This window comes from Thunnus thynnus, chromosome 8 (assembly GCF_963924715.1).
Source record: "Thunnus thynnus chromosome 8, fThuThy2.1, whole genome shotgun sequence".
Classification (NCBI taxonomy): Eukaryota; Metazoa; Chordata; class Actinopteri; order Scombriformes; family Scombridae; genus Thunnus; species Thunnus thynnus.
Genome location: NC_089524.1, coordinates 18,559,601 through 18,583,587, shown reverse-complemented (window position 1 = coordinate 18,583,587; position 23,987 = coordinate 18,559,601). Strand labels below are relative to the sequence as shown.

At 40.4% G+C, this 23,987-nt stretch overlaps 2 protein-coding genes across 6 annotated transcripts; both read right to left on the bottom strand.

Annotated features, from left to right (window-relative positions):
* Positions 1–6,111: 6,111 nt before the first annotated feature.
* Positions 6,112–15,579, bottom strand: timm44 (translocase of inner mitochondrial membrane 44 homolog (yeast)). 2 transcript variants are annotated; one of them, XM_067596910.1, is made up of 13 exons: positions 15,473–15,579; positions 14,873–14,977; positions 13,142–13,345; positions 12,953–13,033; positions 12,675–12,824; positions 12,369–12,505; positions 11,798–11,883; positions 10,561–10,653; positions 10,304–10,428; positions 9,960–10,010; positions 9,669–9,758; positions 8,885–8,995; positions 6,112–8,024 (listed from the first exon to the last, which is right to left on the bottom strand). In XM_067596910.1, exons 1-13 carry the CDS (start codon positions 15,500–15,502, stop codon positions 7,905–7,907), a joined length of 1,383 nt encoding a protein of 460 aa, XP_067453011.1. In that variant the 5' UTR covers positions 15,503–15,579; the 3' UTR covers positions 6,112–7,904. The 2 variants fall into 2 exon arrangements, with proteins under 2 accessions (XP_067453011.1, XP_067453012.1); XM_067596911.1 differs by lacking the exon at positions 15,473–15,579 and adding an exon at positions 15,220–15,310.
* A 611-nt stretch (positions 15,580–16,190) lies between these two features.
* Positions 16,191–23,897, bottom strand: hnrnpm (heterogeneous nuclear ribonucleoprotein M). Of its 4 annotated transcripts, XM_067596909.1 has the most exons (16): positions 23,665–23,897; positions 22,537–22,718; positions 20,837–20,889; positions 20,129–20,136; positions 19,923–20,016; positions 19,591–19,839; positions 19,248–19,401; positions 19,083–19,132; positions 18,930–18,987; positions 18,297–18,413; positions 18,162–18,209; positions 17,865–17,933; positions 17,659–17,760; positions 16,934–17,520; positions 16,779–16,830; positions 16,191–16,670 (listed from the first exon to the last, which is right to left on the bottom strand). In XM_067596909.1, exons 1-16 carry the CDS (start codon positions 23,742–23,744, stop codon positions 16,507–16,509), a joined length of 2,067 nt encoding a protein of 688 aa, XP_067453010.1. In that variant the 5' UTR covers positions 23,745–23,897; the 3' UTR covers positions 16,191–16,506. The 4 variants fall into 4 exon arrangements, with proteins under 4 accessions (XP_067453010.1, XP_067453008.1, XP_067453007.1 ...); XM_067596907.1 differs by lacking the exons at positions 17,659–17,760; positions 22,537–22,718; positions 23,665–23,897 and having other exon boundaries at positions 20,129–22,370; XM_067596906.1 differs by lacking the exons at positions 18,162–18,209; positions 22,537–22,718; positions 23,665–23,897 and having other exon boundaries at positions 20,129–22,370.
* Between the last annotated feature and the right edge of the window lie 90 nt (positions 23,898–23,987).

The following is a 23,987-nucleotide window of genomic DNA, read 5'->3' as shown; positions in this document are numbered from 1 at the left end:
CCTTCTTCAGGCTTTTTATTCCTCCTTGCTAAAATGCCCTCAGTTTTCCCTACTTTCCCTCCTTGGTGCTCCACCGTCTGCCTCCAGTAATAAATCACCTTACCTGTCTGTCTCTCTGACCTTGATAACTGTTGATGAGAGGATGGAACTCCTTACTCGCAACCTCATCTACTTGTCACGCTGATGGAGAGAGAGGAGCAAACCAACCATAGTGTGTGCCCACTCATGCATACACACACACACACACACACACACACATACACAGAGAAGCATATAAAGAGAGACAGAGAGATACATACATAGACATCACCTATTACTCCTTACCTCACTCCTATGGATTAGATCTCTGTGTCCTGCACTGACCTTTGAGTTCTCTGAGGACAGATCCTCTTTTTTAATGATCAGCAGCCTTTCATCTCCCTTATGCTAATGCAAACCTTTGACAAACTAACGTTCATTTCCCTCCGTGACTGATAGGTCATGGTAAGAGTGTGGAAAGTTAATCTAACCGGGCCTCAATCATCATTAGAGTTATCGATAGGCTGTGGAGAGCAGTGAACAGACTAGTGGGGCAGTACCTGTAGCCCACCCCGTTTGACCTTTGGCCTCAGCCTCATCCTGATTTACTTCTATAGATTAGCCATCACTGTAGGTGAGGCAATGTGCCCACAGGACTCATGAAAAAGAGAGCATATGAAGGAAAAAACATATGAGTCATAGTTAACTGACGTCATTTTATTATGTTGAACTCTAACATGCCTCTTCGCTTCTCTTCTCTACTTGTTGATCTGTCCTTTGCCACTACATGTCACCACAATCCTATGATATAATCTGGTATTGCCCTCAGAGATCTTCTACGCAAACAGGTCATTCTCCAACTTTTGTGGAAGGTGATAAATTTCTTCAGACTGCCCTCTGTGTTGTCTTCACTGTGTGGGCCTAATGTTAATGGCCTTGTTTGACGCTTTTCCAGACAACTTATGAAGCCATGTGCATCTGCTTAGGAGAGCAGCCTGTATTTACAGCCATGCTGCCTTTTGCTCGTCTGCTGAAATTCTTCCCGCAGAGGCTAATATGGGCACTCGGGACGACTAAATCTTATGACATATCAGACCTCTGAACAGGAACAGTAAACACAGCCGGCTGGAGGGAGGACAGAGACACTGGCTGATCAATAGAAACAGCATTTGCTCCCATTGTTTTCCCTCCTCTCAGCAGAATCACCATTCTCATAAAGAATCGGCTCGCTGCAATTAGAGTGGGCTTGCCGATGGTGTCTTGGGTGGACAGAGGATTAGATTTAGAGAAAGAGGGTGAGCCAGAGAGGTGTGATAATCTAATTGAAATTGTTGGAAAATGGCTAATGCATGAGATGGAAAAGCATAAAAAATGATCAAAATAAAAGATTTGGGTATTATTGGATGGGAAACCATCCACTACTGTGAAAAGTAGCAGACCTTACATGAAAAACTACCTAAAGGGATGACATTCAAAGAATGTCAGAACAGTTAAATTGATTTGAATCGAACCTTCACTGAATATTTACAGTGATATACAGTATTCTTGATGATTTTGAGTGCTTTAGCAAGATAGCCTTCAATACTTTGTCAATAAATAGAAGATTAGGTTTTCATCTGAGGTCAGTGCCTAGTGATAAACCCCCTAATCTGTCAAAAATATAACCTTCAACCATTACTCTTTATCTAGATGGAGTCATGATGGCCAGATTTTGGCATCAGCTTCAGAAGCAGCAGGCAGCATGATATAGATTCAGCTAATTCAGTGATTAGCTCATAAGACTTGCATTTTAAATAAGGGAACTGGCAAAATATATGAAGGGATAAGAGCCAAGAAGTAGTTTTACTTATTGAACGGTGGCTAAGCTCCATTTGTTTTCTACAGTTTGTTGCCAAAAAGCAAATTTGAATTTTAAAAGCAAATTGAGGATTAAATTGAAAATATATTATTATTTTGCTATATTTGCTGATTTGGAGATTTATTCATCTGGTTCATTTCATTTAATGCTTTTCAAATGCTATGGTTTGACTTGCCATCCAAATAAATCCTATTTTGATTAAATTTGAAATGTAACTGAAAGTGACAGACAGACAGAGAAAGGATGGCAGAAAGGACAATGGATTGTACATCGAGGGAATTCAAGAGAAGATGTGAGTAAAAGGAGTCTGTTTCTTGACCTGAGGTGTTTGTGTCTATGATGAGAGTGATCCAGCCTGAGCAAGTATTATCAGCACCAATGCATGCACACACACAGACCTATGTCTGACACAGCCCTACAGTAAGAGTCAGATCATCCCACGTTTCTGCTATAATGTTGGGGCTAGGAGTTCCAGCACGTCCACCACGTCCTGCTTGTCTCTGGACATGCATGGTTGGGAGAGGCAGGGGGCTGGTCAGAGCACTCTCACAGCCTATTACACCATAAATTCTCATTTACAATGCTAAACAAATACTGTCTATATGCCTGTCAGGTCTTCTATTCCATCTCCCTTTCTGTCTCTCTTTTGCATTGCCCACATTTCCCTATCTCCTTCCCTCTCATTTTTATTAAAGGTAGAGTCATTTTTTCATAACACATGTCCAAAGTTGGCTCTCACTCTCTATTTGCTATCACTGTCTGATCTTACAGGACTGGAGCGATATATAAAAATGAGATTGACCGCTGACTTTCATAGGAAGACACAAAGCTCCTCAATATTAGATCCTGAACACTGTTAGAGTTGCAATAACAAGGGGAGCTTTATGAAAAGATGAAGAGGATAACCTTTGAAAGAAAAATGTATTTTTAATGTGTGGCAATATCCCCAAACAAAAGCCTCAAAGATCTATTATTGAACTGTTCTTGGCCAAAGATACGTAAGCTAATCCACCTTTTTGTCATATTATGTTTTAAAAATCAAAGGAATTGCAATTTTGGGGGAAACATAAAATATAATAACATTTTTTAATGACAGCATACTGTAGATGATTCAGCAGGTACTAGAGTTGGTTCACCCAAGTTAGAGAAAAACACCTTTTCAAACTTTTGTATAGCTACACAGATGGTTTTGGTTTTATCTGTCTCTCAGAGATACCTGCCTCCATCCCTATACAATGGAGGTCATAGGAATTTTGTGTGTGGGGCTGGCAGAATTAAAAATAATATATCACATTTTAAAAATTCTACAGAAACACTCTTATAGAATCAGTGCCCTTGTCACTCCGAATAATCCACAGACCTCACTGCAAACAGTTCATAGGAACTATATCTTTCAGGAGGGAGCAGTTGCAATGAAAACTGTCTGCAACGACAATTACATTTTTGAAATGCTTTAACAGAGGAGACTGTGGACTCTGAGGGATGGAAAATGTGACTATCATAGTGTTAGAAGCCCACAAGCATGCACAACTGTGCTGCAATCCTCTGGTGGTTAGCAGGTTGCCTGGGCACTGCGATGTTGCTCCTGCTTTTGGGGACAGACACACAGAGATGAACAAAGAAATACAGAGACAGCTTTGGAATAAAAACACATGTGCCTCACAAAGAAAACAGCAGTCAGGTTTTTACAGTAATGAAACCCTCCGGGCCCTCATTGAGAGACTCTATTACGCAGTCACCCAGTGAGAGAGACTCACTCAACTGTCCTGAATAATCCATCTCTCACCGGGACACCATGCTGACCTTTCCCCACACTGTTGTCTGACCGCCTGCATGAATATAAGTGTGTGTTCCCATGAATTGACATGTTGGCACAGTGCCCCAGTGCACCGGTGAATCTGGGTCAGATAGAGCACCCATACATGCACACACACAGACATGCAAACACACCGACATACTTTGGCGACCTTTGTCTAAGCTCTTTCTAGAAGAATTAGAGTTGTTTCAGCAGCCAATGCTCAACTACAGATCTAGTAAGAACAATGTCATGTTGCATTAAGCCTATCTGAAAACATCTGATGCATAAAATTGTCTTTTCTTCTCTACCCAGAACATGAACACAGGTATTCTTGCTCGAATTATATTGCCTCTACTATTTGATATAATCTGATGCAGAAAAATGATGCAGTATGGTAAACCTGTGTAGTTTTACCTCAACAGCACATCTATTAAGATGGATAATAGGATGGAAAGAGGACTAGAGAAAAGGAAGATGCTGGTTAAATCATCCTTAAGGAGACTGGGTGCCAGGGGAGCTCAAGGACAGCATAGTTAATGGGGCATCAGACAGATGACAGGGACGAAAGGAAATGGGGCGGATGTTAAATAAAAGGACGACTGACAGGCAAGAAACACTTGACATGTGTTGGAGAATTTCCATTTGTGATATAAAGATGAATATTTAAGTATATCCGCCACAGAATAAAACGACCTCAACCATAAGTGGTGAAAGCTTTTACAGTCAGTGACATTTGATCTCATGCTGTATTGTTTCTTTTACAGTTTCTTCTTCAGTAATGTTTGCTAAATGCTTGTGAGTTGCTTCCATATTTATCATGTTTTATGACATGTGATTTCTTTTTTGAGCAAGTTTTTTTTATCCTTGAGCTGCTGTCACTCCGCTTGTTAGTCCCGCTGCAGCCGCCAACTTGGATCCCAGGCCACGGCAGGGTGCCAGCACTCACCTGTCAAGTGGGAGAGTCTATGTGACACTTCTGCCCTACTTCCTTGGGACTTGACCCAGTACACAATGTCTGTGTGTGCATGCATCCTCCCGGTTGACCAGCTGCATGGCTGTTACCTTCTTTACTCTTCAGACAGTGACGTGTATGTGTGAGTCTGTGCAAAAATATCCCTGTTAATTTTACTTAACTACATGTGTGTATCCTTGCTACCCATTTCAGCTCTGTGTGTAGTGTGTGAGTGGGTCCTTAGTCAGTAAGATGGGGAAAAACCTTCATAGAGAAAGTATTTCTGTGGGTCCTTTTGAAAACATTTTACATTTTGGCTATTTCTGGGATAAGCTTTAGATCTTTTTAGTGCTGAGGTTAGAGAACGTTTAAAATTACACATACTACAGTATTAAGGTTTAGCGATAAAATGAGCCTGGACGTCAAAGTTAGGTTTAAATCTGGAAATTATTCAGGAGGGTGGAAATTCAAAGGACCATACTAGTTTGTTAGACTCCACTTTTTATTTCATTAACAAACTTTACATCACTACCAACCATTTTCCAACCTGTAACTTCATAAATTGATTTTCTACCTGCTAGGCATCCATTGGTTTCAGTTTACAATTGCAGTTCAAGACTCCATGTTATGAAAATCAACCTGTGAAGACTGTATTACCAAGCAATAAAATACTGTCTCCTTAACAAATACTAAAGGTGATTAGTCACTGTGATGGATTATCTTCAGCGAGCAAATTTAAAGAATTTGCAAGTTCATTATAATAATGCTTGGAAGGTATGTAAATGACTCTAAAATCAAGTCAGTGTGAACAGCTGTGGTACACACAGACACATGTGTGTCAGATCTTCTCTTGGTCAGTAGGTCTCTGAACAGACCCAGCTCACCAGTCTCCTGCAGTGAATTCTCCAGGGTGGCTGCTCTGAATACCTGTGTGTGGAGAGCAGTGTGTTGTGAGTTGTGGGGCTGCATCCTGAGCGATGAGCACCACATTGGGGAGCTGCAACCTCAGCAGAGCTCAGCGACAGAGAGGATCCATCATCCAGGACAGCCTTGTGGATGTGGAGGTGTTGGTCCACATGTACAGACAGACATCCAGTACACATGCAGGCATACATAACATGCAGGCTTGGTTATAAGCCACCCACCACCTTCTCACCCAAGGCCACTGTAATCAATCCTGCCATATGAGAGCAGGCCAGTCCAAATGCATGCAATACTGCATGCTGCTCTGCATCCCCCCATCCACACTGAGCTGTCTGACTGCTGCCACAGACGGGGAACTACTGTCGTGTGACCGCACTCTTTCATCTGCTCCCTGTACCCAATATCATCTCAGTCACATTGTAAGTGAAGCACATGGCCTGAGTGAAAAGCAGAGACTCTCCAAGGGGAATCAAGCCCTGTGTGCCATTTTTGAAGATTTGAAATGACATAACATTTTAAAACAGACCAAAACAAGTGTTCAAAAATACAGTTATCAGGCTGATTGCAATTTAGAAATTTTAATTGGGGTGATGACATCTTACACAGCAGAAAATGGCAAAATGCAAAGACAGAACGTTACTATAGAATTCCCTGTTGGTTTGACAAGAATAAAAGGCTCAATGAGACGCAGCTTTGTTTGCAATCTACATTTTTTGACTTTATATAAATTATTGTCTGCAACAAATAAGAGGTGCGTGGTTCGCTAACACACAGTAAACATGAAAGAAATCTTTACAAAAGATAGCCTTGTACATCAACTTGTGCTTGAAATGTAGCAATTAGGTCTAATTATCCCTGTGTTATGTGTCCAAATTACTTGTCAATGGAAACATTCATTGGAGAGGTCTTTCTTTAAAGACATATAGACATGCTGACAGTGTGCAGAAGTGACCCCTATCTCTATCATCCTGGACATACTGGTGAGATTTGGTGAAATGGTTACCTTTCACAAGGGGGTTTTGGTTGTTGATTGTAGGCCATATGGCCCTGGTGTGTAGGGCAACGACATGGCACATTGCACAAATGTAGTGGTGACTGATATTACCCTCCAAAACACTGAAGGTCAAAGGATACATCATCAGAAAACAGTGAACAGAACAGCTTGATGGCAGAGTTAGGGGTTAGTGTTGATGTCTAGACTAAAAGCTGAAGGCACACTGAGGTTAAATTAAATCTAATTTAAATCCAATTAGGTCTGGGAGACAGAAAATGAAAAAAAAACAAACAAACAGATTTTTGTGTTTCTGTGCATCCCCCAGACTAAAAAAGTGATCGAAGTCCATCAAATAATTTTGTGTGTACCTCACTACAATCAGGTTTGCTGTGCATAGGCAGCTAAAAATCACTCAAAGCAAATGAGTGCTCTAGCTCTGCTCTGGTCATTTCACTGTAAGAAAATCACTCAGAAGTAGCATTTTCCCCAAAGGAAATAATACAGCAAACACTTAAATCCTAGTCGAGGATTTAATCTAAAAAAAATAATTAGGATCTGCCCTAGAAGAAATCACGATAGCCTCAAGATCTAAGGGCAAGCTTAACCATTAGCAGGTTGGAAGTAAAAAATATTTGATAGAAACGTATTTTCAAAAATGCCTACTATTGTGAAAAACAGGGGTCATCTTTATTTTTCATAATAAATATAGACTTTCTCACAGTTTTACAATTACATTTCGTGATTATCATACAAACAAGGATCAAGGAGAGCACTGATGGGCCACAACACCACCAACCACCAGATAACAGTACCTCAGAGGGGAAGAGAGTATGAGGGACTGATTGACAGAGGAAAGAGGCAGAAAAATCTGTGATTCAAAAGAAATTGATGCAAAACTACTCCCTTGATTTCCACATATCTTCTTGTTTCTTTTGATAAAAGAGCTGGACCTACGTTAAATAACTTAATTCATCCCTTAATGCCAACAATGGGTGTCCTGCACCATACAGATTTCACAAAAGGACAACCATGCAGGCTTTGCAAAAAGTACAGGGGATGAGTTGTTGGTAGTCTACTGCCCCCTAGTGTGAACCAGAGGAAGGTCAAAAATAACTAAAATTTAGGACCGTGGTGACTGAACCAAAAGCAAGTGTATTAAAAAAATAAATAAAGACAGTGAGGCACCTAGCATTTAGGCTGCTCTTCAATCTGTAGTGAAGTGAGCCCATGCCCCACTTGTCTGTGCCTCATCTCTGTGTGCTTTCCTCTCCCCCTCTTTCTTCCCGGCCGGCTCCAGGGCCTGTTCGAGTACAGTATGTTCTCTCCCTGGGTGAGTGTGTTTTGTGAGTATCAAAGAGTCTTAGAGGATCTGTTCGGTGCTAGAGGCGGAGATGTCAAGTAGTCTCCAGGCAGCGTATGGGTTAAGCTCCTCCTGGTCTCGACATAGCGCCCACACGTACATCATCCTGAGCACTTTTTCCTAGCAGGGAAAACAGACGGATGCACTTATTCATAAGTGTTCAATTCCTTTTTAATCATTCTTAATCAATGTAAAAAAATGGAGGAGAAATACACACTTAAAATATGATTCTAAGAACACTAAATATAAGCGTGTATGTTGTGGCTATGTTAGCCTGATCAGTTTTGTACTGTCCAAACATGTGGACAAATTGTATTTTGATGCTTTGGCAGTATAGTTTTCTATTGTTTTCATACTTGAATTGAGAATTAACTTTCTGAGACAGTTTACAGGAAATGAACTAGTGAGAATGATTTCTATAAGCCACACAAAGTGACTGCTCACATTCTTTTTGAGTTAGCTGTGCCCAGTTAATGTCTTAACTAAAACCAAGGAACTTTGAAAGGGGGAAATGAAGTAACAGAGAGAAACTAGGCATAGGAGACACAAACTACTCCACAGGGGCAGTGTCTGTCATTTGATCTCCAGACGTTAGGATAGAGCAGATAAAACAGTGAAGAACAGTAGATCAACCATTAATCATCTGGCAGTCTTTTCACATTGAACACAGGGGCAGATGCCAATTGCATGGTACTGAGGGGACACCTTGACCACTTTACCAATCACAGTTGTCCCTGAGTTTCCCTGAGTGGACAATATGGCTAATTTACAACTAATAAACCTTTTTTAGGGCCCTGGATATAAATAATAAGAGTCAATAGAGGCTCCATCGACTCACTGACATCCTCCCACATTTGTGTTTACGACAAGGTGCCACACAAAGACATTCTTTATGTAAAATCATCTGACAAATTCTAAGAAATGAAAGACCGGTTCTCTTGGCGGTATAATGTGTATCTGTTCACATGTGTGTAACTTACAGGATCACCCTCCACCACCTCCCCTTTGGTGTTTCGGATTACCATGACTAACTGAGCCTGGAAGGTAATAATCAGTACGGGACCCTGGTCCATCATCTTCCCCATGGCCAGCTGGAGAAGAGGATACATATATACATTATTGACCCAACAAATCTGATTTTTAAATAGCATTCAAATATTATAGAACCTTGTCATGGCTCAAGAGTATATTTAAAAATTAAACAGGTTATAGTTAATACAGACAAAAATACGGCAAGGAATAACAAGGACTACAGAAAGTTTAAAATGTATGATCACCAGTGACATTTGGCTGTAATTTTGTCATGAAATTTGACAGCGCTGACATTAGCATGCCTTGGTTGTATACAGACTTTTGATTTGGCATATTTGCAAAGTTTGTCACATCAGATTACCATACACACTCTGACCACAAGCACTTCAAATCAAAGCAAAACAATTGCAATGTATTAAAAAAGGCTCCTAACTGGCTGCCTGTTAGTATTGATGTATTCACATATGGGGGAAAAAGCAAGTGTCTAAAACCATTGATTCATGATTTAATTTTTAAATAAAATTCAGTTGTTCATGACAACTTATTTTAATAAATTTGGTTTGTGAAAATTATTGCAACCAGTTAGTGTAATTTAGATTACAAGCTATGGGCATGAGGCTAAAAGCCAACCAACTTAACTTAGTGCACTAATGGGATTTTAACAAAAACTTAGGGGAGGCAATATGCATGGCTTGAATATTAATCTTGCGTAGTGTAGTCCAAAGTACTTACATCAATATTGTCAATGTCCAAGATCTTAGAGTGGAACTGAAGTCCCATGGCCTTGGCTTGCTGAATTGGGTGTGCCAGCTGGCTGTATGTCTACACACCAAAATGGAGAAGAATATAATATTGTGACCAAACATTTAATGAGGAAGGCAATATATGCATTAATATTAATCAAGGTACTACAGCGCTATGTGAGCAGTCTAACTATTGTCTGCACGTCAATATCAAAAGAAGTGTATGGTATCTGTATTTCCACATTCAAAGTGCAGAGTGTCTGTGTGAAGAAGGTCGTACCGCTTCATAACACCAGTCCTTGAGTACTTCCAGCTCCCCTCTGATCATAGCCTGCATGGATACAGAACAAACACCAACTTACAAAAACTTCTTGGATACACTTAAAAGGGTAAATTCAAGACCTACTAACATACGCTATTAACATAACATATATATGTACTTATACGTATGTATTTAGATACAGTACATTTGTAGAGATTTTATTTCAACAGTGTTATAAAAATAAAATCTTTCTTGACAGGAACATGCTCTGTCTATACTTCATCTGTTCCTCTCTCAAATGGACTAAATGTTCAAACTAACACACAGAGGCTGGTATCAGCGTTGTTTGCATTTAAACATACCTCCAGTATATTGGGGATGATATCTCGCTCACACTGCTTGAGAAAAGAGTCTTTGTCAAAGGATGGGTCCACCTTCAAAATCTCTGTTAGTACCTCGGACATCTCAGTCTTAGAAAACAGTCCACCTAAATACATGTGGACAGGAAACACATATATAAAGAAAAGCACACACTGACAACAGGGTTCTTGTATCTTCTCTGTTGTGGCTTGACCTCTCAGTATGAGTAACGCAGACTATTAGACCTGAGCTAACTCACCTATGAGGTCAGTCATCTTATCAGTGACGGCGCGAGACGCTCTGATGAAAGCGTTGTCACTCTCATCGTACTTCATCTTCATTTCAAAGAACCCTGCAACAAACATGAGAATTAGAGTCAGATTTTAGGTTGAAACCTGAAGCCTCCATATCCTCTACAGACCCACTGAGGTTGAGATAAAAATAATAATAATTCTCTCACATAAGCCCTGTCCTTACAAACTCACAGTGAGTACATATACAGAGGTGAGACATCATTTTTCCTGTCAAGAGTATGAATTCCCACAGGGCCTGCTGGTTAGACAACACGAAAAGCCTAAAAACTGAGGCTCAGGCTGCTGTGCATCGCTGCTGGATGAATCATGTTACAGTATATTTCAGATACATGTTCTTATAAATAAATGTTAACGCACACTCACATCTCTTCAGTCCACTCACACAAAAACACTAATACATACAAACTTCTTTAGCTAACACTAATAGAATAGTTAATATCTAATACAAATTTAACTAATAGCCAATGTATTGGTCCTCTTGTCCAACCTTCATATTATGTGTAGAGTAAGTGCTGATTATGCCACAATTATCGTCAAACTTTGCACAGCTGATTTTGCATAATGTCTTAACTATAAAGTCAGTTCTTTTTTTTCCCTGTCCAAACATTATTAATCATTAACATCATTTCCCTAAATAATGTGCATAATATCAACAAAATCAGCACAGAAATGTAAATTTCTAGAGCCTCGTTACAGACTCTCCTCTTCAACCCAACAACCCAAGGTGTTCTCCATCCAGGACCAAGCACAAATTTATCTTACCAGTATAGTCACTTTGTTATAGCTTAATTTATCTCACCAAAACTGTGTAAAACCCTCATCAATACCAGCATCCCAGGACACCCTAAATAAGATGGGTTCCTGCCAGTTTATTTGGCCCACCATGTTGTTTAACTTATTCACCACTCAGCTAATAAATTGAAAGTTTCCCCTTTCTATTTATGACTTTTTTTCCCCACTTTTTTTTATATTTACTAGTTCACTTGGACTTCATATCACTTATATGCTCTGGAAAACTGCTGGTTATCTAAGTTTATGGCTGGATCGCTGCAGTAGCAAAATAAACAAGTATCTGTAAATGAAACTTAAAATGGTTCCTGCATATCATAATAGGTGGATAATATGTGGGAACAGCCATGGACGCAGAGAGACAGAAAGACAGAGAGGTCAGCTGGTCCTTACTGTTGAAGACCACATTGTTGTCTTTGAAGTCTTTCCACTGCTGGTACCACTTTGAGTCCTTGTGGAGCACCATACCCATAGCTTCCCTGAAGAACACACAAAGTACAGCTTCAAACAGAAGGCTGAAGGAAACAGGGTGTCACTGTTGACATGCAGCACTCAAGCTGATCATCATATTTAACAATATTAATCCTGAAAGGAAAACATGGCTGTATTACAGACAGAACCTACTCTTATTCCAAAACACAGGATGACCAGTCAGCAAGGGTTAACATTAGACAACAGTCTAACAGCTTCTCTCTGCAAACTGTGATGTGTTGGGTGGGAGACAATAACACATTTCCTGCTTCCTGGTCCCGAAATAACACTGTGTTAAAAACTTCAAATGGTTTAAGCCAGTGTCTGCTACCTGATGACGGCTCTCACAGTTTTTCAGCTGTGATTTTCATTTACTGTATGTTTAAGTATATTGATTAGACTTTATGGGGCAATATGAGAGGTGCTAGCTATCTCTGAACCTGAGAAGCGTGCCCCTCTCAGTATCAGGGCAAATCAGTGGGCACTCACGTACTCATTGGCTTCGAAGACCTTGTTGTCATCCACTGCCCCCTTGGAGGAGAACTCACTCCTCTTCCTGAGTCTGGCAGGAGGTCTGTATGGGCCAGTGTGGCCCAGGTCATCTATCTCTTTCTTTACACTCTCCATGCCCTGAAAACAGACAAACAGGTAAGAGACAAGAAATTAACAAATAAATTCTAGTGTTCAGATACATCACTTTCAGGATTCCTTACTTTATTTAGAAGAAACAAAAGACTGCAGCTTAAATTTTTGAATACAGAAATGTATTTCAAAAATAGTGAGTGCAGTGACTCCATACCTGTGATATTGCTCTGAACGCACCAGTCTTCCCAAACTTTTCTCCACTCTTTGAAACGCTCTCTGCTGAGGTCTTAGCTGTTCTGGCTGCCTCCTCCATTCCCTCCTTAATTTTCTTCCCAATTTCTGTACGAGTGACCTCCTCTAGCCCCTGTTCACACACACACACACACACACAAATACACTTCGTAAGGGTGGATGCACCAACTTTAACAGCATATCTATCATATGACAATCAAAAGAAAGGCTGCATCTGAATGAGGTACCAATCACATTTACCTCTTTAACCGTCTCTGAGAGGTTACCTAACTTCTTCTTGAGAACCTCGGAGGTCTTCACTGTTTCAGACTCAATTGTTTTCTTGGAAAGAGACAGAAGGGTTATTAGTATTAAAAACGCATCACATCCATTTACCATTTTTTATGACATTGATAGTCATAAATCCTGTGAGTGTGGCCAAATACTAACATATTTTCTTCGAGCTTGTTTCAATGCTTCTGACTCCTCAAGTTTTTTGGCCTCTTCTCGGAACTTCTTGATGTTTTCTTTCATTTCCTTGTTCTTGTTTAGCTCCGTCTTCAAGTTGTCCAGAAACTCCCCCAGGAAACCTTTTCTGCCACCACCTCTCTCCCCTGATAAATACCTCACCTGCAGAAGGGCTGCCTGAGGCACCTTGTTGGTATGAAACAGAAACACCACACAATATGGATTTAGAGCAACCAAGCAACCAACTCTCCTATTGTGTTAGGGTCAGATTTGACCCATTTTCAAGTTCAGATGTGTGAAACATTTTAAACTTTTAATTTTTTCTGATCAAAACACAGCTTCATTACATCCTCTACAATGGCCTACTGAATACAATAAAACACATTTTGATAATTTTTCTTTTTTTTTTTTAAAATGCCTATAAAAAATAAAAAAGTTATATCTGCATGGGTCAAATTTGACATGGTAGTAATTATGGGTTGTTTATGCAGAGAAATATACAGTAAATATTGCCAAATCATCATGAATAACAAACATTACAACAAAACAAAAATAACAGTAATGAAATCCTATAAAAAATATTATAATAATATTGTGTAATAATATTAAAATTATGTTTCATGCCAAGAAAGCATATTGACTTGAATTCAATGGTAGAGTGGCACGCAGCAAATATGATCCCACGCACACCCCTCCACTCTCTTTCTCACTCTCTCTCTCTCTCTCTCTCTCTCTCACACACAGACACACACACACACACACACCTCCTGTCCTCCAGCTGTATAGCAGTATATAGGTTTCAGCTTTCTCGCATTTTATTTCTCACAACTCACCACACGCACACAGACACCCACCCTAAGGCTTACCCTAACCATAACCTTGAACACTGACCCAAAAATCTGCTTTTTCTCAATTGGGGACAACAGCTATGTCCCCAATTAACTGGTCTTTAGTCTAAATTTGTCCCTGAAAGTAGTCTATGACAGACACACACACACACACACACACACACACACACACACACACACACACACACACACACACACACACACACACACACACACACACACAGACACAGACACACATCTCCTATTCCCCAGCTGTATAGCAGTATATAGGCTGGGGCTTTCTCATGATTTATTTCTCACTGCACACCTGCATGCACACATGCATGCACACACAAACACATGCATGCACACACGATGCCAGAGATGAAACTTCTTGTGTGATTGACCAAATTAAATTTTATTTTTAGAAATCAAATTTACTTTTTTCATAACTTTAACTCTCTCTTTTTCAAGCAAGTGAAAGTAGAGCTGCAACAATTAGTTGAATAATCGATTAGTTGCCAACTATTAGATTAATCGCCAACTATTTTGATGATCATTTAATCTTAAATGGTAAAAATTCTCCGATTATAAATTCTCAAATGTGAATATTTTCTGGTTTCTGTAGTCTTCTATGACATCAAACTGAATATCTTTGGCCTTTGGGAAAAGGTGATCATTTAATGGACCAAACAACTAATCAAGATATTAATTGACAGATTAATTGATACTTAAAATAATCGTTAGTTGCAGCCCTAAATAACATGAGGAAACTTCCCCACAGAGGAAGGCTGATACTGACAACTAGCCTCCAAAGAACAGCTTCAGAATATCCAGAGAGAGAGAAAGATATGGCAGTAACGCAGCTTGTGTCAAATGTTCATACCTGTGAAGAGCTTGTGAGGAACCCCCATATCCTGTAGACATTTGGTCTGTTGTGCAGCAGCAGGTAGGAGGAAGGCAATGCCACCAAGCCCCTTCTTACACATTTCTGGAGACAGAAACACAAACTCAAAATTTAATAAACACTCAGGGAATATGCTAGAAACAACTGAAAAGTTGACACTTGAGCATTTCACTGAGAAATAACTACTTAAGGAAGACGTATCGTTGCAGAGAAAATAACATGTCATTGGTGTTGGAAGAGTATTTGCAAGTAAGTGATTGCGTTAAGATCGATATTCAAACGTCTTTCATTATAAGGCATAGTAAAAAGTCAAAACACGTAGCTACCCAAGTTGTCATTTTACTTGGGAAAAGATTTCGTCCTGCGCTTCACAGTCCAAACACCAGCTCCATATCTTACTTAGAGAGCTAGCTTTAACTTAGCTAGCCAAAGCTGCGTAAGCAGCGTGGTCAGAAAGAGGTCCTGCATTTGTCATTAGTAGTAGACCATGCAGTTCAAAAACACCGTTTAAATTTTCCCACTTATTATTCAGTGGTGTTTAAATGTTGATATTTAACAAAAAACGTCCAGAGAACTCACCTGGTAACACTGACACAACGGGGTAGCCATCTTGAATGTAGTGCCTGTGACCTTCTTCCGGTGGTGACCTTCCGTGTGCACGTGGGAGGGTCCTGCGCACCCAATGTGACCATCAGAATAGCATAATTTACCCAAAGTTCTACTTTTGTACATTTATCACATATATTGTTCATAAGTGTGCCTCGCTGCACTGATAAAGTAAAAGGGTCGACATCAAATTTTATGAAACCCTAATTAACTAAGTGCATAAGTCACAAGAAAGCTTAAGTTTACTTTAGTTGCTTCAGAGGCAAATCTTAACTATGCATCAAGAGGCAGCTCAACAAATTTTATTTTTAGATTCAAGAGTTAAATGGACAAAAATAGCTTTTTATATATGGAATAAACTTCCAGTATTGCTGACTCATTGAAGCTGAGAAATTTTAAGATGAAGAAATAGCTCAAATGGTCTCTCAGAATAGGGACCTCGCACAAATTAATTTACGCCACCCTACCCCTACACTCCCTACACCCCCCTTCAGAGGACCACAATGTAAATAAACCAGTGGGCTTTATTGTGCGATTTAATCCTCAGTTTGTAAGTGTATGTGACAATCTTCAAGTGAGGCAGTATTGTGTGTATTACTTATGATTGTCAAATCTAAGTTGATCTCCACCACTCACTGAACAGTCCACTATATTGACATGCAATGCAATAACACACAAACAACCAACAAGAGATTTGTTATTGAGGTTTATTTATCAAAACCTTATAGAACAAAGGCAATGACAGGTGAAGCAAGACAGAAAAAAAAAAAAAAAAAAAAATAATTAAAATTTGGTCTCTAAAAAAATAAAAAGAAAAAAGAAAAAAAGTAAAATTTTAGCAAGAACTAAAACACTTTCACTGTTACAAATTACTAACTAAAAACAACGTTTTCACTGTTACAAATATCTAACAAACCATGTGAAATGTGAATAGAATATCAATATGTTTGAAGGGAAATTTGGATCAGGGACTAAATGAAATATCAAATGCAACACAAACAAATAACTTATGCATTCCTATCAATCCTAACATCAATCTCTCTTCCATTCAGCCGATAGCCATTCATGGTCCGGCAGGCGCGCTCAGCGGTTTCAGGGTTGTCAAAGCGAACCACACCACAGCCTTTGGACTTGCCGTTCTCCATCTTAATATCGGCATACTGAACCATGCCTATGGAACGACATAAGTGCATATGTTAGAAAAGTCATCTTTAAAACAAACCGCCACAAGTCACTTCTGATTTATATTACAGACTATGGTTATCATGATGACTCTTACCACATGTATTGAAGGTATCCTTCAGCATCTTCCAGGTGAAGTCAAAGGGCAGCTGAAAGACAAAAATCCATTTAAAAATCCATTGAAATCATACTGTATGAGTAGATGCTGATCAAACAAATTAAGCCCAACTACACTGTACATGAAACACTTACATTTCTGACAAAGATCTGGCATCCCTTCCTGACATTGCCTCCTCCGGTTCCGGGCCCTCCAGCTCCAGCTCCTCCAAACGAATTGCCACCAAATCCACGATCCAAGTCTGCAGAACGATCAAACTGACCAACACCTCCGGATCCCATCCGGTCCATTCCAGAGCTCATGCGGTCGAGGCCACCGGACGGGAAGCGATCGAGACCTCCAGCGGAGCCCATGCGGTCAAAGCTGCTGGCCATTCTGTCAAGCCCGGTGTTGCCCATGCGATCCATACCCATTGGGGAGCTAAAGTCCAGACCAGCACCCATGCGGTCCAAACCAGACTGGCCCAAGCGGTCAAACCCAGCTGGGCCTAGGCGGTCCATGCTGGAGCTCATACGGTCCAGGCCGGGTCCAAGCCTGTCCATACTGGGCCCCAGCCGGTCCATCCCCGAGCCCATCCGGTCAAACCCAGAACCCAGCCTGTCCAGATCAGACACGCGGTCCATCCTGTCCATTCCCATCCGGTCCATCCCTGCCATGCGATCCATGCTTGCTCCTAGACGATCCATTCCAGAACTCATGCGGTCCATGCCCAGGGAGTTTCCTATTTGAGGGGGAAAAAAAAAAAGGGGGGGGGGGGGGGGAAGAAGGTCACGCCAACAGTCTGATAAGATGTGATACTCATTACAGCTCAGGGGAGTTGGGGGAGAGGGATTGCAGACAAAATCCTGAGAATACTAACCCATTCCTCTTTCAAACGAGTCTCCAAAATTATTGCGAGACATGCCCATTTCATTTCGACCAAACTCCCTGTCAAAAGCACCACCAATCCCACGGTCCATCTCTGACAATGCAAGAGATGAAACCATTAGAAACATCCAGCTAAACAAACGTGAGTGCTCCACGCTTGCTTTGGAATGCTTAACATGCCTCAAAACGTCTCCTTACCGTTCATTCTGCCCATCCCTGAAGAACCATAGCGATCCATGTTGTTCATTCCTCCAAAGTTGTCCATTCCTAGAACAAAGGAGAAGAAAGTCTTAGAGACAACATGGAAATCTGATCCTTTAATGAGTATCAAAAAGTGCTGTTTCAATTAATCTCAGTTGTTAAATGTGATTCTGTCAACTCAGAAAGGGAATGGATATGCTATATAAAAGATCTAACTTTATTAAGTGTTGAGTTTTACTACAACAGTTGAGGTAAATGTATGCCCACAGTCACTTGATAAATTCTGATATATACCTCCTCCCATACGGCCTCCCATATTTCCAAAGCCCATTCCATCCATTCCTACAAGTGAGAAGAGAAGTCAGCCACTGATTTCATTGGCATCTTGTGTTAAGGAGGAAAATAACAAAAACCACTGGAGCTAGTTACCTCCGGGGCCCATGTTGCCCATTCCACCACCTGCACCTCCACCACCTCTGTTGAGTTGGCCAGCATCAATAGGCTGGCCACCGGGCCCTAAGCCCAAACCAACACCGCTCAGGCCACCTGGGCAGAGAAATAGGGTTCAATATTAAAATGTTGTGTACATAGGAAATGTCTTGTGTCCATAGAAATATGTTCAATTTGGAAATCAGAGAGGCCCTTGTGACTCCTGACAAACTGTTCAACTGGCATAGGATAATGTGGTTGTACAGTAAGCAAAGTACAGTGCTGCTTGAAAATTTGTGAACCTTTAGAATTTTCTGTATTCTTGCATAAATTAATAAAAGTTAGACGTAAAACATGATTTTCACACCTAGTCCTAAAACAAAATAAAAAAGGGACCCAATTAAACAAAAACATTACTTATTTATTTGAGAAAAATGATCCATTCTTACATAATTGAGACAAAAGTATGTGAACCCATCACAAACTTTCAAGCACCACTGTATGTGGCTGTGAATAATGACCTAGGACCCATTAAAGTCATCTATATGATCTTAAATACAAAGTACACTTCTGCCATTTTAGTCGATTTATCTATGTTTGGATGTTTTTATACTGATGAAGGTTTATACTTACGAGGAAGAGCAGCAGCTCTGTCAGGTGGTCCAAAATCTTTGGGCAAGGATTTCTCATCCTGAAAAGGGCACATAAAAGGCATTCAGACTCTGCCGAAAACCATAACATGTTATGTTCTGAGGGGACATATACAGTGAGGTTTAGGCAACTTACCAGTTTGACATGCATGACCCTGTTGAACAACAGCTGCCCATTGAACATGGCTGTGAAACCGTTAAGGAAAGTGTACCACAGACATCTTGAAAAAAAATGCAATTATACTAAATCAACATTTTATGCGTGAAAGTATTCCAAACCAACATTTTTTCATAAGGATACAGACAGCTTGGACTGCTTCAAGGGGCATATCGAATGTTACTGTGCCCATGCCTCTGCTCTTTCCGTCCTTGTCCTCAAGAATGTCAGCCCTCACCACCATGCCTGCCATGCTGAACACTTCTTTCAGTTTCTTCCAGCCAACTTTGTAGTCAAGCTGTAGGCACAAGAACAATTTGAGAAAGTTACTTTAAAATCATGAGCAACGCTACAAAGACAAGTCAGACATCAATTTAGTGTGTTGATTTATAAAAAAATTATTCATATGCATTTGCAGCTTTTTCTTTCCATATCAATAGATTTGTTTTTTAGAATAAAAACAATGGGGGATATCTGGAAGTCTCACATTAGCAACAAAGACAGTGCTGCCAATCCTGCCAGCCTGCAGACCATGGATGATCTCATTGGGGATGTTGGGGTTGCTCATCAGGCTGGGAGGGATATTGACCATGGGGCCATTTGGTCCAGGGCCCATCCTATCCATGTTCATGCGATCCATTCCACCCATACCTCCCATTCCTCCATGGCCCCCTGGAGGGCCTCCACCACCTTGCCCCTTGTTGATTTCCCTCTGAGCAATGACACCATCGGGATCCTATCAAAAAGCAAGGAAACTTAGATATTGCACAACTAACATTTCGTGTGTTGGGCAAAATTAGTCATTTTTTGGGGGCCTACCTCTTTCACTTTCAGGGGTCGTCCATTGAGATTGTGCTTGTTGACCTTCTCCACTGCTTTCTTCATTAGCTCTTCAGTCCTAAACTCAACAACACTGATAGAACATATTTCTAGTCAGAATAATCAAAACTCCTATTTCTAGTAAGAACCAATTCTGACAAGCACTGGCAAACTATTGGGATGGATAACAGACAAAAGTTACTTACGCACAACCCTTTGTTGATTGAAGACAACAGAACAGGCCGGACCAAAGGAGTGAAGGATAATTTAAATTAGTAAAAGCCATGGTTATAATAAGATATTTTATTAGAGAAAAAAATATATATAAAAAAATTAGAATTTCATGCACAATCAAAAAGTTCATCACAAGCTTACAAGCCTTGTCCACAACTCTGTGCTTCCCAATAAAATTACAATATTAAGATCTCACATCACTAAACACAATGCAATGTGCTGATTATTAATATTTTCCAACATCCAAAAGGCAGAAAATCCACAGTGAAATAGGATTAGATATTGGAAGTAACTATTCCAGTAAAGACGTCCTGCACAAAGTGTTATATTTAACAACCATCTAACAGTCCTAAAAACAACCTCTTGCAGGCTACACCCCTTTAGTTCATAAGGAGCAAATCCAGCAACCAAAAGGGACATTGTCAGCTACTGCAATCCCACAGGATTGGCTGCACAGAAAACTGAAGTCCTGTTATGAGAGCATCAACCCTTGAATGACCTCAAGTCAGTGCCACAGGCGACACCAAATAGATCACACCTCCGGCATGTCACCATCTCACACACTCCATCAGGTTTCTGAATCTGAACAATTCCCCAACAATGAAAAAAAGAAACCAAAGCTGACAAACACAGGTTTGTCTAGGATTATTCATGTTTTATTTGTATGTATTTGCACTTACCCTCGATTTGCCTTCTGCGTCCATTAAGTGTTCCACGTACGTTACCTCACCCACTACAAATCAGATTCCAGAGACGACACACACCAAGGGGAGAGAAGCCGAGAGAACAATGGGGGTTTAGAGCAGAAACAAGTAGGGCAGCCGGTGACAGTGAGCTCAGACTGCCAGTCCTGAGCCTTCCCCCAGCACCTCAGCAGCAGCACAATATGGTACAGGTCTACAAAAAGCAAGCTTGTCTCTTTTTAAAAAAATAAAGACTTCTTACCCTGTCCTTGTTGGAATTCTCCCGAAGCACCAAAAGCAATAGACTGAGGACAACAACTGTTTAAATGGCCATCAGCCTTTCCATTTGGAAATAATGCAGTAAAAACCACCTTCTACTTGAAGATAATTGACCAAATGATTTCAAGTCGGCAAAGCCCGTTCAATGCCTCAGCCCATTTCATTGCAAACCTGTGCATACTTTGCCATTTTAAACCTCAGGATAATACATCAATCCATAAGCCTATCAGCTGAGCCTTAGAGGAAACCTAGGAAACTAGTCGTAGCCTTAATTACGGTAAAGTTATTGGGGGACAGGAACTTCTCTATCTACAAAAACATGTTCTTAAAAGTGGACCCGTTTCTGAGACGCACAATATCAAAATTTTGATTCAGCGTCGACCACTGCCACGCCTTCTTTCCAGATCACGAATCTGTTCAACGAATGGACATCAGTGACCAAACCTCTAGAGACAAGGACAGTGCATAAGAAGTTGCTTCATTTTGTAGACCTGTACCCCAAAGAAATCCCAACACACATCTCTGTTTGGCACAAAGTGGAGATCTGCTGAGAAAACTTTTGCTTGTCAAGGTCACACCTAAAAAAGAAAATGCAATTTAACTCCACAGTCAGTTGTCATAAAACGAGTACCAGGCACTCCTTCTGAAAAGAGGATTGTACCCTTCTTAACACATGCTTTACCTTAAAGCAAATACCAATTTTGTGCATTGATTCTGATACACCTAGCTTTTCAAATCCCCATGCTAAACAACTATTTTCACAGTAGCAGCATTAAAATCCGTATTGTACATGGGAGAATGAACTTAAGGCTAACCTCTGCTGAAAAAAAAAAAAAATCAAAGTTGCTGCATCACAAATTAGTTTTCACTCGCCTTCAACATTTTTATAATGAAAATCATGAAAGCTCATGTTTTACCTTTAATTGTATATTGCAACAGAGCAAGATGTTCCTTGGTTATGGGCAAAATCATGTCACTACAGTAGTGTACTGTATATTCTTTCATGCGTTTCTTGGGGTGGAAAGCACCTCATTTTGCCGCTCATGATGCCAAGCCATTGGATTTTTCACATTTGTGAACCATGTACAACATCCACTTCACAAAAATAAAAACCACAAAAAGGGTTTTGGTAATCTCAAATATAGTCTAACATCCAGGTTCACAGCACTCTGCAGCAACTCATTAGTTGACCAGACAAATAAGAGGGACCTGTTCCAAACCTTTACTTCCATGTATCTCCCATACAAGATCTCAAGCAACATTGTGCACAATAAGTCCCTGAACAAATTCCCAAAAGCCTTTAAAAGTTGCAAGGGTCAAACAAAATGACCCTGGGTGCTGCATCTTTTTTTGTCCTGTCCAAAGCTGACTGAGTCCCTCTTCTATAGACACCTTACCTCTCTCTTTCATCACCTTACCTTTTTCTTTCATCAGGTCTTTGAGGGCTTGCCATTTCACATCATATGGGATGTTGCTGACAAAAACACGGTATCTTTTGTTCACATTGCCATAGGGTTCATAGCGCCCGCCTCCACCTCTCTTCTGGGGCCTCTCCTTTCTGCTGGAGATGGAATCATGCTTGGCTTTCCCATTCACTTCCCTGTGAAGAGATTAGTTGATCAGTTTGTTTTCTTGTTTTGTTTTTTAGAAAACAACTCATCATTCAAGCATATCAACATGCTTTCACAAGTAATGATTACATGATTAGATTCTGAAAGTCTATTCTAAAGCTAAGATACAGGTAAAGTTACTGATAACCCTTAAAAGATGTGAGTGAAATTCCACATTTGCTAGTACATATAACTACTGAATTCACATTAAAACATTACAGGCCGCCGTTGTTAATCACTTGTCTACCTATTTAAGAGACCTGAATGAGGCCACTGCTGTAACTTAATACCAATAGAAGCGTGAATGGTTCAATTGAATCTGATCATGCTAGAAACCTCTTAAATGTTAAAGTTAAAATCACAACTTAGTGATGCTTCTAAAACCATTACGATATGATTAAAAAATACAGTTAAAAAATAGCGGAAACAGCTTGCAGGCGAGACAATCGCACTAAAGCCGCATGGCAAGGCCGCTCTCCTAAACACAGTGGGCCTAATGTTAAGTAATAACTGCATTGTTTAGTTTACTGTCTATAATAATTTTGCAAACGAAGAGAAAACATAGGTCAGTTAGTTATTTAAAATTATCAGGTAGCTAAGTGAACCGCTAACGTTACACTGCTTTGTTACGTAAAATGAGTGCGATTAACCTATCCGGTAAGTAGTCGGGCCCCAAGACACGCCATCTAACAGTGGGTGAACGCATATTCCCGCGTATACAATGCAATTAATAATATATGTATATATATATGCACACGCAAACATGCACATATAACATATTAAGGTCGTTAATATACGCCTTACAAGGATAGTTAGAACTATTGGACGGTTTACCATCTGGTGCGACATTCCTGTGAATCAGGACCATCACGGCTAACAAGCTAACTAACATTAGCTGGTAAGCGCTAACAAAGGAACCTGGATGAATGGACTTACTGCTGCTGCTGCTGCTGCGGCGGCGGCGGTGGCTGCGTGCCTGCTTTCTCGGAGGTGTTTTCGGCCTGCTCGTTGGACATCTTCTGACACGGTTATTGTCTTGCCCAATGAAATTTCTCTCCGTAGATAATAAAGACTTGAGCGCCTTCAAAATGTACTTAAAACCAACAACTTACTGCTGTCTGTAATGCCTGCACACTGATTAGTAGTGCGACACCAGCGGGTAAAAATGGCGGAGAGAGCAATCTGCTAAGGCGGATGTGATGTGTGACTTTTATAGCCAGCAAGAAAGGTCTACATCCGGTGTTTATATTCAAAAATAA